At 33.8% G+C, this 15,460-nt stretch overlaps 2 protein-coding genes across 3 annotated transcripts; both read right to left on the minus strand.

Annotated features, from left to right (window-relative positions):
* Window positions 1-170: 170 nt before the first annotated feature.
* LOC102609858 (hypothetical protein) lies at window positions 171-1,989 on the minus strand. The gene is made up of 3 exons (XM_006475893.4): window positions 1,823-1,989; window positions 1,101-1,294; window positions 171-574 (listed from the first exon to the last, which is right to left on the minus strand). Exons 2-3 carry the CDS (start codon window positions 1,280-1,282, stop codon window positions 388-390), a joined length of 369 nt encoding a protein of 122 aa, XP_006475956.1. The 5' UTR covers window positions 1,283-1,294; window positions 1,823-1,989; the 3' UTR covers window positions 171-387.
* Window positions 1,990-7,346: 5,357 nt separating this feature from the next.
* LOC102609390 (uncharacterized) lies at window positions 7,347-13,262 on the minus strand. Of its 2 annotated transcripts, none has more exons than XM_006475892.4 (6): window positions 12,868-13,262; window positions 12,204-12,487; window positions 11,933-12,022; window positions 11,788-11,859; window positions 11,567-11,683; window positions 7,347-8,794 (listed from the first exon to the last, which is right to left on the minus strand). In XM_006475892.4, exons 1-6 carry the CDS (start codon window positions 13,163-13,165, stop codon window positions 7,667-7,669), a joined length of 1,989 nt encoding a protein of 662 aa, XP_006475955.2. In that variant the 5' UTR covers window positions 13,166-13,262; the 3' UTR covers window positions 7,347-7,666. The 2 variants fall into 2 exon arrangements, with proteins under 2 accessions (XP_006475955.2, XP_006475954.2); XM_006475891.4 differs by having other exon boundaries at window positions 12,847-13,261.
* Window positions 13,263-15,460: the final 2,198 nt, after the last annotated feature.

Raw genomic sequence — 15,460 nt, forward strand, 5'->3', positions numbered from 1 at the left:
CAAAGACCAGAAAACTTATGAGGGCGAATGATAACCATTTTCAAAGAAATCTAAAGATCAAATTCAAAATCAGTCTCCACAACGAAGTGAATGGCCTCATGGGAGGCACCTCCTTCAACAAACTGAATGAACATTGCTAACATCTGATGGCCAAAAATTGCCAGCGGCCATTGTGATAGAAACTGTGCATTTTATTATGGGATGAAAAAGAAAGAAAAACGAAAATAAGTTTGTTAACACAAATGAGTTGTTCCTATCTCGTTTTCAATTTTCTCGCAGAGCACAAAACTATAGCATGTATGTTAAGGTGACAGAACAATAACAAATATATAAAATGCTGGGAAGCTTTCATCAATTCAACTTTAGAAGCTGTTTTTGATGCAACTCTCAAACATAGTAGCCAGTTATTGTAAATCCCCGCCCTATGATCTCACCAGCACAGTACCATGCAAAGCACTCTAGCCCAAACAATGCTGCAATACCAGCATCCTCTAACTTGAGTTCCTGCCTGTTCTTCCATAAGTGCTTCACATAATCAAGCTCTTTCCAGAATGCTTCATATCGCCCAGGAATACTGTATCACATAAGAAAAAGATATATCAAAAACATATATGGATAACCTGAATGATATGGCCTTAGCTGTTTTTCTCAAAATCGGTGGATTGACAAATTGATGTTAGATGACTTAGTAAACAGTCATCAACAAGGACATGTAAAACACAAGAGAGAAAGAAGCAAATGAAAAATCTATGAGGAATTTTTGTCCTGTTAATGAATGGTGGGTTAGGTTAACACAATTCAATCTATGATTCATGATAACTAATAAATATATTTATTTATCTCTAATAGGAGAATTGAAATTTTGTGCAATGTGATTTTCTTGCTTGACTTATTTCTGCAGTTTCTACATTCTCCGTATAGGAAATACTAGCCAAGGCAGTCCATGAGTTTCATCAGCTAATCTAGGACCACAAAAATCAATATGATGGAAACATACTAAAAAATAAAATAAATAAGGATAGGAGTTCTGACAATAAATCAACACAATCAGAACATACAGAAGTAGATAATTACTACAAAAACAGGATAAAGTGACAAACCTGCTAAGACGAGTGTAAAACAATTGCTTGGATAAAAGATTACATTTCTCAACAGTTGGCGGCTCCTGAATGTATTGCTTGTTCTGTTCTAACAACTGTCTGTAGTAAGAAGTTCCATGCTTGGCCACAAACTTTGAGGCCTCGGCAGCCTTGGATTGCAACTGCACCAGCTTGGATGCCATTGCTTCCCCAAACTACTCACAACCAAATAAAATAAGATACTTAGGCATATATACTAAACTGAAAAGAAAACAAAGAGGAGCTCTCCCATCAAACAACCCGTGAATGTGGGAAATTCAAAATTCCAATTCAAGCAAATACCACTCTAAAATAAGAGCCCAAACAAAATCCAGCAACTTATTTTCGTAAGTTCTCTTGAGGCACGAATACTGAGCTCCAAATCAGTGAATCAATTAGCTACTTTATTCATAAATCACTTGCAGTTGCAGAACCCCAACAACCCCCCCCCACCCCCCCCCAATAAAAAAAAAACACAAAACCACTCGAAGTTCCAAGTAATCTAGGACATTGGCATAAACAGTTTCAAGCTATAAAGCAAATCCGCACGAAGAATAAATTTATAAGGCATATAGAATCCTAATTGATAAATTAGCTGAAACGTAAATGTTCAGAATCTAAAACACAGACGGTTAGAATCTAGACATCACGGACATCAAAATGCATAGGAGATGAAGAGGAGAGGGAATTTCGAACGTCCGTACCTTCGTTTGCGTTTTGAAAGAGAGAGAACGAGAGAGAGAGAGAGCCAGACTAGGGCTTCATATGTTCGTCTCACAGTCGCACTGACTGAGACGAGTGGTTTGGTTTGGCTTTTCTCTACAGTGAACTGTTTCCGCTGCAATCCAGTGAGTAATAAAATTTTGCCATGTCATGTGCGTCAAAGTCAACCTTTGTGTAAAATCTAGGTTCTTTCTTTCATTGATAGTTGGCCTAGTTCGGTAAAAGAAATATCACAAACAAACAAATGATATGATATATAGATTAAGATTATCTACTGATTTGATCTTTATCTGAGCAAGTATTATTAATATAATTGATGATTAATAAATGAAAAAGAAAAAAATAGTTAAATCTTAATCATTCACTAATATTAAAACACATGTGGCACAAGATCTATAAAAGATCAGGAGTGCTCAGATCAGGAGAGGATCTCAATCTATGATATATTAACTTCGTATGTGGTTGTGTCATTTCTTTGCCCGAGTGTTGTTGGTAAACACATGCCCTCGTTCACCAAAATGAGGTTCTTTTTAGTTTTTAGGGATATGTATGTATGTATGTATATATTCATGACTTCCGCTTGAAATGTATTTGGCCATACAACAAATATGTATATTTGTTCCTAAAGCTAGAATAACTAAGGGATTGGCATATGTATTAAAAGATATAGCGGTGTATTGACATTCAACATCCTGAAAATCCTTTTTGTTTTGCTTAGGATTTATGAAATTACATGATAATATATATCTATTTTATTGCTTTTTTTTATTCATTAAATTAACACTGTTGGAATTGACATCCATGATGGATTGGACCAACCCAACAAAATGTCTAAAAGCTTATTTTAGATAGAGTTTCATGTGACTAAGTTTATTTAGACTTCAAGAGTTATTAAGTCTTTTGGCTAACTTCAATTGCTCGCATTAACTTTTATATAAATACACTTGTTGTATCTAAAATAGAGGTGTGTGATAAGTGTGAGAAACATGACAATGCATAGAACTTGTTTAGTGTGAAAATGAGAGAAAGAGGCAGTGGCCTCTTGCAATATGATCTCTCATATTTTCTTTTATTATAATTATCCTTCGATCATAAACATACAATAACATGAGGATTTTTCATAAGATTATCATCTGTCTCTAATAAACTTGACAATAACATAATCTCATTGTGATTTGCTTCCACATTTAGGAATTAAAAGGTATGCTTTTGGATCTCTCATTAATTGTATGTTAAATAAGCACTCAACAAGCAACATCTTGAAAATTAGTCTCATTGATCACTGATGATAATGCTGCCTCTTTTGCCACCTATAACCTGCAATCAATAGCTTCAACTTCTATATAAGTCACATCTCTTCAGAGTTGTACTTTATTGACACCAATAGCTACAACCTTTCCATTTGAAGGTTGTGGTAACGATGGAGCTATTCCACCATTGAGTATTGGGAATGATAGTCAAATTATGGCAATAAATGAAGATCTTGTTGGGATTATATGCTCTTTTAAAACATATTAATTTATTTTATGATTAATAAAATATTTGAGATAGTTTCAATTGCATAAATATATATTGAATAATGTCGTTTAATCATACTATATGTATTTATGTGATCATCATATGGATTCACAGAATACATAATACAAGTTATCTTATAATTAAATAAATTTAGTTCGTAGTTGATAAATAGAGTTGGGCGCTCTATTTATATTTAGACTGTAGTAAATTCATTGAATAATTTATCTTAATCATATATGAATTTACTGATGTAGTTTGACTATATTGAGCTGGATCACATATGAGATTTAATTAACCTTGAAATGACTGTCAGACTTATTAAATTTCATAGGCATTGATTTAACTGTAATCTTAATCTTAAGTTAGTTATGATTTCATGATTATAATTGTTATTCTATTTGAGTTACCAATGGGCACGACACACAATTGTGGTCAAGATTACCCGGTATCTTGGTAGGAGCAATTATGAGTATTGGAGTTATAAATTAACAATATAAAATTTGTACAACACATCTCTTAATAGGTTTTCGGCACTTGATCATAGAATTCTTTTGCCAGAGTGTGTCAACATATTTAGTATTTTGAAAATGATCATTAGAGAAAACCAGTAAGTATCAAGGAATAAGATGTAATTAAATCGATTGGACAATTGAGATATCGATTTAATTAACGATGTGGTACAAAAGATTATGCAGTAGAGAAATCGATGTGGCTTGGGACGAATTATTATTCGAACATACAATTATGGAGGTCAGTTACAATCTTTTAGTGAAATAGATTTGAATTAAATAATTAGGCTAGTTTAATTACAAGCCTAATTATTGTAGCCACTATTGTATGTTCACAAATGATCCACGGGTTAGCTCATTTAATTGAATGCACCACTACTAGATTAATAAGCAAGATAACTAGTTATTTAAGTTAAAAGCCTAAATATATTATTTAGTGGGAGGCTCCATGTAATGTACTTGTATCTAAGGGGCCTTGTGTTATTTTACAAGGTGGACCCCTATAAGAAAAAAGAAGTAACGTTACTTATGGTTTATTATTTTTAATTTAAATCAAACTTGATTTAATAGAATTAAGTAATATAAAAAATAGAGCCCAGGGTTTCCACTAAAGTGAGATATAAAAAGGTTTATTTTTTCTAAAAAAAATAGAGCAGCCACTTTATACATATTAAAGAAAAAGATTTATCTCTTTATCGTTGAGAGAAAAATTTTCTCGTGCTAGTTGTTTTAGTGGTGATAAAGGTGCCCACAAGTCAAGTGCAGATCAAACTTGAGTCATAGTCTGGAAGATTATTTGATGGCGGATCGTAATCTAGCAGGAGTGGTGGTGACGAATCATGATCTAACATGAGTGGTGGTGACCGATCGTGATCTGAGAGCCTAAATCACTTCAGCAGAAAAAGCCAAATCGAATTTTCAAGGTACGATTTTTAGATTATAAATTCTTATATATTGTATGAGAGCGATCCTAAAAGTTTTTATAAAAAATATAAAAAAAAACTTATTTTTCTTCAACAGATCTAATATATATCTTAATGATCCTACAATTATCATCATCAGTGCTCTACCGTTGAGCAATTCCAACATAACCAGACCCATATTTGAATCATTTGTGATAGTTGTCAATTCTACAGGTTGATCTCCACATTTGATAACTAAAAATTGGATAGATATAAACATCTATTTCATTAATACGGGAGGAGTAAATCTCCGGCAATCATAGCCTAGTCTAGCCTAGTAAAAATCATTCAAACCCCATTATGTTTTATTCATTTTTATATAATAATAGAGTTTTTATTTTATTTTCAAACACGTTCATAAATGAAATATTTATTTTTTTTCAATTGGAGTTAGTGACTTATTTTATAAAATGAATAAATTATATATCTATTGAATAAATTGAAATCATTTAGGAACTAAATTTTATTACTATTTTAACTTATCATAAAAATGTTCTAATTGAAAAAAAGTATGTCAATATATTATAACATTGTAACTAGTATTATAATAAAACATCTTTAAAGTGATACTTTATATAAGAATAACATCTATGTAGTGATAAAAAAAATTTAGTCCTAGTTAGGGATAGTTATAAGTAAGAATAAACTTCACAATATAATAAGTTAATTTTTTTCTAAATTCCCGTTAAAAAAAATTTTTGCCCTCCTTTCAAGAATAATTTTTAGTGTGTTGTAAAAAAATATTTGTCGTATTATATTAAAGGTTTAATATAGAAAAAATAAAATTTAAAAGTTGTTTTGGAGAATAATTTATTATTTAGAGTTGTTACTAAATCCTTATATAGTATTTATAGAATTTACATTGAGATAAAAATATTATAGGAAATGCAAATATGTATATTTTTAAGATGACTTTGCATATTCCTGATACTACATAAATGCGTGTATTAATTTCTTAAAATTATGTTTGTTTCTTTTATCAATATCTATATATTGGATTTGACATGATTTATTACTTAACTATTAGGTTGTGCATAATTTACCTCTATATTACTTGCATTGAGGATAATTAAGTCAAAATAATAATTTTGTAATTATATCTCTATTAAGTTATAACTTTTTCATATAAATTAAATTATTTTGATTCCAGTATTATAAGTATAAAGAGATTTTACTGTACAAAGTTAAAAAAATAGCATATAATAATAATTATTATTTTAAAATTGTCATGATTTATTTCTTTCACAATCATGGTTGCTCATTCACTTTTCATTATATTAAATTTCAAAGATTTCACATTCTCAACCAATGTAATTAAAAAGGATTTCAAAAATAATTTTTTAATGGTGCAATTTTAATAATTCATATTATAAGCTTATTTGTTGTATTGTTGTCAATCTTTTATTAACCATATATAGTATGTTAGGAGTTTTGATGTCCCGTTGTTTGACATGTGATTTTTTTTTTTTACTTTTTTATATGCACCTATGTTCACATAAATATTGAGAATAATTTCATAAATTAACAAGAGGCGATAAAAAAAACTTTGGATCTTCTTTGTAAGTGTGTAGAAATCTAGATTATGCTATAATAAACTTAATTTTAAGTGGTCCCAGTTAATTTTTAGTGTAAATAGCGACAATATATTCAAAGTTTTTTTTATCGCCTATATATATATTGTCACTATTTACACTAAAAATTAACTGGGACCACTTAAAATTAAGTTTATTATAGCATAATCTAGATTTCTACACACTTACAAAGAAGATCCAAAGTTTTTTTTATCGCCTATATATATATATATATATAATCTTTTTTTAATAAAAATATCCTCACTTTATAAGGTGAAGATACCTCTAAAACACAAAAAAAAAACTCTAAAATATTAAAATTCATATTTTTTAATATTTTAGTGACATCTTCCCTTAAATAAAGTAAAAATTTTCTCATCAGAGAATAATTATTATATATATATATTCTCTTATGTAGACATCCAAACACTTTATTAAGCCAAATGACTTTATGATTAATTCAACATTGACTTTACTAAATTATATGATTTAATAATACATTAAACACTGATTTAAAAAAAGAAAAGACGTTAAACTTTACACTTCTTTTAAAAATTAAAAAAAAATAACAATTTTCTTTTGAGGAAAAATGTGTACCCTCTTCTAAAGCACCACCATCCATGAAGGCATGGACCATATTACTTATCTTCCTCAACTTAATGAAAAAAAGAAACTATTTTGGTTTAAATGGCGAGTAGCAATTACTACTACGATATCACAAAATCTTAGCTCCAACCGATAAGTAACCAACACAAGACCAAAGAATCACAAAGAAATATTCCCCCAAAAAAAAAAATCAACAGAACAAATAACACAAATAAAAGCAAGAACCAAGAAACCAAAAACATAGAACGTTGAGACAGAGCGCAATATTAGATGATAGTTTCAAGTACTAAACATAAAGATAATATTTTCACCAAAGCATTGACTTAGATACAACTTAAGTAGCCTCCATTCAACCAACAATATTTTTATATCTATGACAACTTTTAAAATACTCCAACATTCACAAAAGCCAAACGGTTTGCGGCAAAAGAACATTTTAAGAACCAGATACAGAGAATACACACCAAAAAAAGTGAGTATAAAGGTGAAAGGTTGAACAAAGAAGAAATATGACCATCCACGCTACTCTTTAAGGGAGAAACACTTACTAAAGTCTTAAAACATTACTAAACCTAACCAGACCTAACCATACGAATACAATTAACCATACTCAAACAGACAGCAACAAAAAGTGAATGTTTCCAGCTCACTACATGTGATTAACTTTGTGGTGACTTGGTTACTCCACCCTGTTGAACAGGCTGAGCAGCAGGTGCTGCATTCCCATCAGCAGTGTATACAGGCTGTGAATACCCACCACCATAGTAAGACGGTGGCCCCTGACCATAACCTGCCTGACTACCTCCTGGTGGTGCACCATATGCTGCACTTCCATAACCTGGCTGAGTTGCAGCACCATAATTGGATGGTGGTGCACGTTGAGAACCCGAATCTGGTTGTGCATAACTAGAAGGTGGTGGTTGTGAATGGGAATATCCAGGCTGTCCATAACCACCAGCAGAGCCAGGTGACTGCTGAGTCTGTCCATAAGCAGGTGGATTGGCAAGAGGTTTCTGTGCTTGAGGCATCCCATAGCCAGCATACCCAGACTGGGGTGGGACCTGACTCCCATAGCCACTCTGCGAAGTTGGAGGCACGCCATAACTGGGCTGAGTAGCTCCTTGTGGTGGATAACTGGCAGTGTTTGGACTAGGCTGCTGGCCGGTACCATAACCCTGCTGGCCCATCGCAGCAGATGACTGGACTGGTGGAGGAGCCTGTGTTGAATCTCCTTGAGCTCCATAAGAAGGAGTATGACCCTCCTGACTTGTGTTGTTCACATTACCATAACCAGCTGCAGAATTATAGCCTTGTTGCTGATCATATGGCGCTGCCTGCCCATAGCCTGACTGAGGTGCATGGTATCCACCATAGCTATCTTGAGCATAACCTTGGCCCTGCTGATTATAGCCAGAAGCTGGTGGCTGACTGTAACTGTAACCAGTACTATCTGCTGGTGCTGCTGAACCACCAGGGGCTTGTGGTTGCTGAGAGGATGGTTGTTGACTGTAGTAATCATAACCACTTCCCTGGCTAGTTTGCTGTGTTGGTGTCTGGTCCCAATTGCCAGGATATCCACCAGGTGTTGGTTGGGAAGGATAGCCACCATAAGGAGGCTGAGACATGTTATACTGAGGTGTTTGACCAGGATATGCTCCCGGCTGCACATAACCATAACCAGGTTGTTGCATTGAAGGAGCCCCAGGTGTGCCCCAGCTTGTAGGAGGACGTGCTTGATAACCTTGTTGGGAATATCCTCCAGCCATTGCTGGGTTTCTAATACGATTCTGCACAAAATTGTTTCGACATATATAACCAGATTGGACTTATCCATAATTATGGAATATATATGCAAGACAGAGAATGTATATGTATATAAACAACTAGATTGGACTTATCCATAATTATGGAATATATATGCAATATAGCAGACAGAGAGTGTATATGTATGTAAACAACTAGTAAAAAACATCGCAAATCCAGATTAAGGGAACACAAAAATAAACAAGTAGATCTGCACAGCAGCAAACCGAGTTCACATTATATAGGGAATGGGTATTATTAAAATAAATGCCTACATACCGTACTGGTTGATGGGGTTATTGAGTAAACTCCTGCAGAAGCCCATCCTCTCTCTATTTGAAGTGAATGGGAAAAAAAAGAACCACAAGTACAATACAAGCTTACAAAAGCAAGACCCACTGCCACTGACCAGCAATGAGTTCAAAGTTTTTACAAAATACAAAATCTAGCGAAAAGATTTAATTGACGCACTGAAATTAACAGAAGCATCAAATTAAGAGTAAAGACATCCTAGAAGATCAATATACTTAGACCGGTAAATTGGAGTTCTTAGTAACTTCACTATTAATTAAAATGAAGTCAAATGAAGTAAATCTTCGGACCTTAACAGGAACAGTCAACTAGAAAACGTGAAGATGCACCAGTGTGCTAATTCAATGGAAGCAGCTCTTACATATTTATTTCCCATAGCAAAGGAACTTGGTATAGTGGACAGACATAAATAATTAATCAAAAACCTTAAAATAAATGCAATTACAAAGACGGTCTCAAGAAATATACTAACTGAGAGGTTTTAGCTATTGTCAATTATATATGGACAAAGTAAAAGTACAATATTAAAACCCTTCTATGCAGTCAAAATGGTTTCAATTAAAATCTTGAATTGCAACTTTAAAAAATGAAGACAATTGTACACACACGAAGCTTGCCGAGATTAGTTGAAGCTAATACAACTTATAACATTTGTTTACACCCAATTAAAAAGATTCCAGTTATATAAGGCGCATAGGAACCAATGGCACAAATTTCAAGCACTAAATTTCAAAAATCTTTTCACAGCAATGCACAGGGCAAATCAACAACATTTTACAAGAACATAAAGCAGTTAATGGCTTTAACCCCAAGCACTGATGAATTGAACTTTTTGATATAAGCTTCACAATATGGGAGGCAGTTAGAATACCAGCAAAATTAAGGAGCACATACAGGAGAGTTGACTAGTGAAATTTTCTCTAGAATAATCATAACCACCAAAGCCAGATTTAATTAAAAGAATTTAACTCAAATATTAGCCAGTTATTATCAAAATATTTTCTTAAAACCTGAGGATGTAAAGCCAAGGGACTGAGAATATGTATAAAAGAAAATTTATCAACAACCAACACTACAAAGGAGATTATCCTAAAGCTCATGTTCCATTAAAAAATCCATTGCAGCAACCTTGTAACTCCAGTAAATATATACTTGCAGCTTCCCTCGAAAATATCATCATTACTAAATATCAGGAAATGGGATATAGAGCCATACCAGAGCAGCGCTGAGGGAACACCAACACTAAGTGATCCATGTTGGTGTGACCAAATAGCCCAAAATACACTAACCCTACAATAGTTCTCAATAACAGCATCAGTGATATGATAGATGATTAATAAGCATATTTGGTGACAAAACAAGTTATAATCCCACAATTGCACTCCCTTGGTAATACAACTAAAGTAATATTCTACTCGAACGCTGATAAGATATAAGCGCTGTGAAATGGGTAGAAAAACCTAAACATAGAATAAGATCAAAACCTATCTCATGAACTTAATATCCAATAATCAACACTGCACCTCAGAGAACTACTGATAATCACAATTAATCACAAAAATAAGGAACTACTCTCCATTAAATCCTCAATTCACATAGCTGAGATCCACCTAGACATTGAGATCCAAATAAGTGTAGTGCTAAGATAAGATATTATCTTACATGCCAACAGAATCAGCGGCAAAATAGGTGTACATTTCCATAGGGAAGAATAGATGATGATATAGATACACAACTCATGTAAAAGCAACTAAATAGCATGTTACAAATATGTTGCCCAGAAAATTTATCTTCCGTCAGCTTTAAATAAACCATACCAGTTATAAAGGAGTACTGAAAATAGCGGAACAACAGAATGACCGAGAACAATCCACTTCATAATTATTAACAAGAGGGATAACTATGGAAAAGATACAAGGGTTTCACCAACAGCAGTCATATATTGACTTTGAAGAAGAAAGATTATTTAATAAATTATTAGTATTATAGGAAAAAGGAAGAGCTGCAGAACCTTTACTATGATATAAAGAGGATGAAGATATAAACAGAGACGAGAGAGAAAAATTAGTTGATAATAAAACAGAAGACCAAGAAAAATATACATGTACCACACTTTACCTAATGGACAGTAAGACTCACTGTGCCCTGCAGTGACAAACATAAACCACCAACAAGATCCAGTCTAAACAATAAAAGGGTAGAATAAGATCACTAGTGAGCATAACTAAGAGATTCAATTGTAGCAGCAGGGTAGAAAGACCAGCTACCAAAAAATTAATATGAAAACAAAAGGGATACAGCAAAATACATCAATAAAGCATTCAGAATTCATGATCCATTTGAATAATTCCTTTCTTGGCTATAGATTTAACCACGTGCAGAAACAGCTCACATGCAGAAGTAAATAAGCCAAAAGCTGCAAACCAGCAAACCACAAGATTTACCTCACTGATGACTTCATTAACCAACTGTTTTGCACTTTCAATCTGTTCACTTGTCCCATCAATCTGCACCGTCCTTTCCGTCGAAGTGTCGCCTGGAGGCAGATGTAGAGGTATCACCTGTGGAATATACAATTAGAACATAAACCATACAAGGTAAATTTGAATCACTGCTGAATAAGAATATTCTGGTGTAAAGGTGATAATTATTATAGATGACACACCTGAATACGAGCTCCAGTCCTGGCTTGCATATTTTTTATAGTTTCACCTCCTTTACCAATTACCAGACCAACCTGAGTTTGAGGCACATCATCAGGGACAATCGGAAGCCAAACAGTAAAGCTAACAAACAGAGCTTCTGATTACCTTGTTGTTTGGAATTTTCATTGCAAAATGGTCAGAGCCAGCTTGTCCAGTTAGCCTTCGAGCAACTATACCAGAGCCACCTGATTCAGCCTGGCCCAAGTTTATGGAATAAGTTATCAGCAATCAAAGTCTAAATGCCAGTACACTCCATAGATCAAAAGGAACATACATTAAAGATCTAAAACTGTACAAAAGGCACAAACTTCGATCATGTAAACCAATAAATAAACAAGAAAGGAATAAATGAGCGATTAAGAATGCCAAGTCCTACCTCAGCAAGAACATCATTTATAAGCTGCTCTGCCTTAGCAATTTGTTCGGGTGTGCCCATGAGCTCAACCGACCGAGTAGGAGAATTGAGGTCAGCCTCTGTGTCACGAGTCACCTGAATCTTTGCCCCAGATTGAAGTTGAAGGTATTTGATAGTCTCTCCACTCTTTCCAATGATAACACCAACCCTAATATTTGGAATCTCAATCTTTTTGCTTGTACCCATGCTCTGATATCCACCATATGAAACTGGTATGGCTGAAGGAGCTGGAATAGACTTCAAATCTGTTTTGAATCAGATCAAAATCACTCCGTTTTGATCCACAAACAAAATCATTGCACATGAACAATGAAAAAGATTGACATAAAACGCTGAAAGTCACACCAACTACTAAGAATCAAAGAGAATGAAGCCCAAATGGGGGTCACAACCGACATAACAGGGAGAATTTCTAAAAAAAAAATAAAACTCATAAGCAAAGATGCTTCATCCTCACAACAGTAAACGAAACCCTAAATACTATTAAAGGAACTAACAAATAAGATCATAAAATCATTTCAATTCAATGTAGAACACTCGGCCACAAAAGAGATCAAGTAAAAATATAGAGAAAAAGTTGGTACACGTGGACAAGTAAATATACCAGAGGGAGGGGAGCTGAAACCTTTATCAGCGGAATCGAAGCCGCCAGAGCCGTTCTCAACGCGAGGGCGCTTGGCTTCAGCGGAAACCGAGTTGCAGAGACGAGCCGCGATCTGCTCGGCGCGGCGCTTGGCAGCCTGAAAGTCTTGGAATTCATCGGCAGGCGGAGGGACACTGTTGTAGGAGGTAGGGGCAACGGCGGGATCCGGAGCAGAGAATCCCGTGGGCCTGCGCGCAGCGGCCGAAGGAGGCGTCGTTTGGTCCTCGTATTTGCGTTTACTGGGTGTGCCGTCTGATGAGTATTGCGGTTCGTCTGCCATTGTTGATGAGAGAATAGATAGAGAGGGAGAGAGAGAGAGAGACAAAGAAACCCTAGAGACTCGAGTGTTAAGATGAGTAAGGTTATGAAAATAGGGCTGCGTTTTTATATTCATTATATACCCTCCCTCATGGTATAACAAAAGCTATTCATTAAGAGATCTTTTTTCGCCAGCTCGGATTTCTCCTTTTTCTATTTATTTCTACTTATTTTGCCTGCGGCTCATTGAGTCATGGACTCTATTATCTCAAATTTTATCTTAAATAATATAATATACAATATTTTTATTTATTAAGTGATTAATAATTTTTTATAAAAGTAAATAATTATATTATGTTAATATCTAATTAATGAATGTTATATTATTTGAAATAAAATTTTAAAATATATAATATCATATGGTATGAAAGATACTTATATCTTTTCAATTCAAATTGAGGAATTTTCCTTCTATTAAATTTTTTACACTGACAGAAATTATAACATTGAAATTATAATAAGATATTTAATACTAATGACTTTAAGAAGTGAATTGCTAAAAAAGTCACATGAATGTGTTGTATCATACTTTTTGAAATAATAATGAGTTGTAGCCGCATTAATCAAATGACTATGTATTATGAACAAAACATCTTCAAATTCGAAGAGTATATTGCTAAGTATACGACCAATTGATTTGGATACTTCCATGTTAAAAAAAAATGTCAAAATAGATTTTCTTCTTTCATATATATAAGCTAAATGTTCTCTGTTTTAAGAAATTTCAACATTAAAATTTAAAAAAAAAAAATCCTGTTGCGTATTAGCAAACGCAATAGCAATTAACAACTAGTATTGTTCCCTGACATAGGGCCTGTTTGGGTTAATTTTTGTTTTTGCTTCTACTTAAAAATAATAGAAAAGTAAAAATTCTAACTTATTTTTATTGTTTGGATGACTATAGTAAAAGATTTTTTTCTTTTAATGAGAAACTTTTTTTGAAGTGTTTGGATGACCATCTAAAAAAGCCTTTTAATCATTATAAAGTCATTAATATCCTTAAATATTGGAAAATACTACTTACCCCGAGTCAGATCCCAGGTCAAACCCCGAAACGGCAGCATAAACCGTCATTTCGACTATTATTTTTTTTTTTTGATTATTTTTGAAACAACACCCTTTTTGCTTCTATTCTTTTTACTCTGTTCTGATTTCTTCTTTCTCTTCGTTTAACTTAACCCAGCTTCTTTCTCTTCATTTAACTTAACCCAGCTGCACACCCTTGCTTCTTCCTCTTTGTTCTCTTCTCTTCGTTCTCTTCATCACACGGTTTCTACTTTTAATTTTTTTTCTTTGTTCTGATTTGCTGGTAACGAAGAGAAGAGAAACAATAAATATACCTGAACTGAAAAATGGTGCCCCTGGTTTCTTCAATTTGAAGCATAGTGTAGATTGATGTGTATAAATTATTAAACTTATGCATGCTTCTGGGTTGTGTTTATATGAATCATATCTCGCATCATGATTATTTCATTGCCATTAATTTCTTCCTTTGAACTTGGAGATTGTCCTCGAAAATTTGTGCTCATATGTTTTTATGTCTTGATCCATTTCAACAACAAAGAGACTCTACAACTATATATGTTGTTGTGCAGGAAAGTATCAAGTTGCGTGTTTGACCTGAGAATCTGAAAATTTCCTTACTAATGCAAAATATGTCCTTTAACTTGAATAAAATACCACCATCCTAACCAAATGAGACTAGATTAATGAATAATAGACTAGGGATTGCGAATGGTTGCCAAATCTTAATTAAGTTCTCAAGGGCTGTGACTTTGGGTAGACAAGAATCTAATGCTGAGGAGAAATTTTGGAGCTTCCATAAGAAAAGTGTTGGGGAAGAGGACATTGAGTCAGTTTCAGACAGCAACAAGCCTGCTTTATGCGAGAGAGAGACGGGAGCATCAAAAAATGGGTTTGGAGTTGGATACAACACTGGGGACTAGCTAAGCTTAAGACGAGGAGTGAGGAGACTATGCAGGCATCCTGTATTTCAGTTCGATGAAGGAAAATAGAACGAGGCAAACGAAGGGGCAACTGGGTTATGAAGGATTTGCAGTTGGATTTGCAAACGAACGTGGCTATCGGTCGATGAAGAGAACGAAGCAATGGGTCGTAGTTGGGTTAAATGAAGAGAAGGAAGAAATCATAACAAAGAAAAAAAAAAATAAAAGCAGAACGATGTCGTTTCAAAACGAATCAAAACAAAAAAAAATAAGGGCCGAAAATGATGACCTATGCTGCCGTTTCGGGATTT

The sequence above is a fragment of the Citrus sinensis genome, chromosome 1 (assembly GCF_022201045.2).
Source record: "Citrus sinensis cultivar Valencia sweet orange chromosome 1, DVS_A1.0, whole genome shotgun sequence".
NCBI classification, from domain to species: domain Eukaryota; kingdom Viridiplantae; phylum Streptophyta; class Magnoliopsida; order Sapindales; family Rutaceae; genus Citrus; species Citrus sinensis.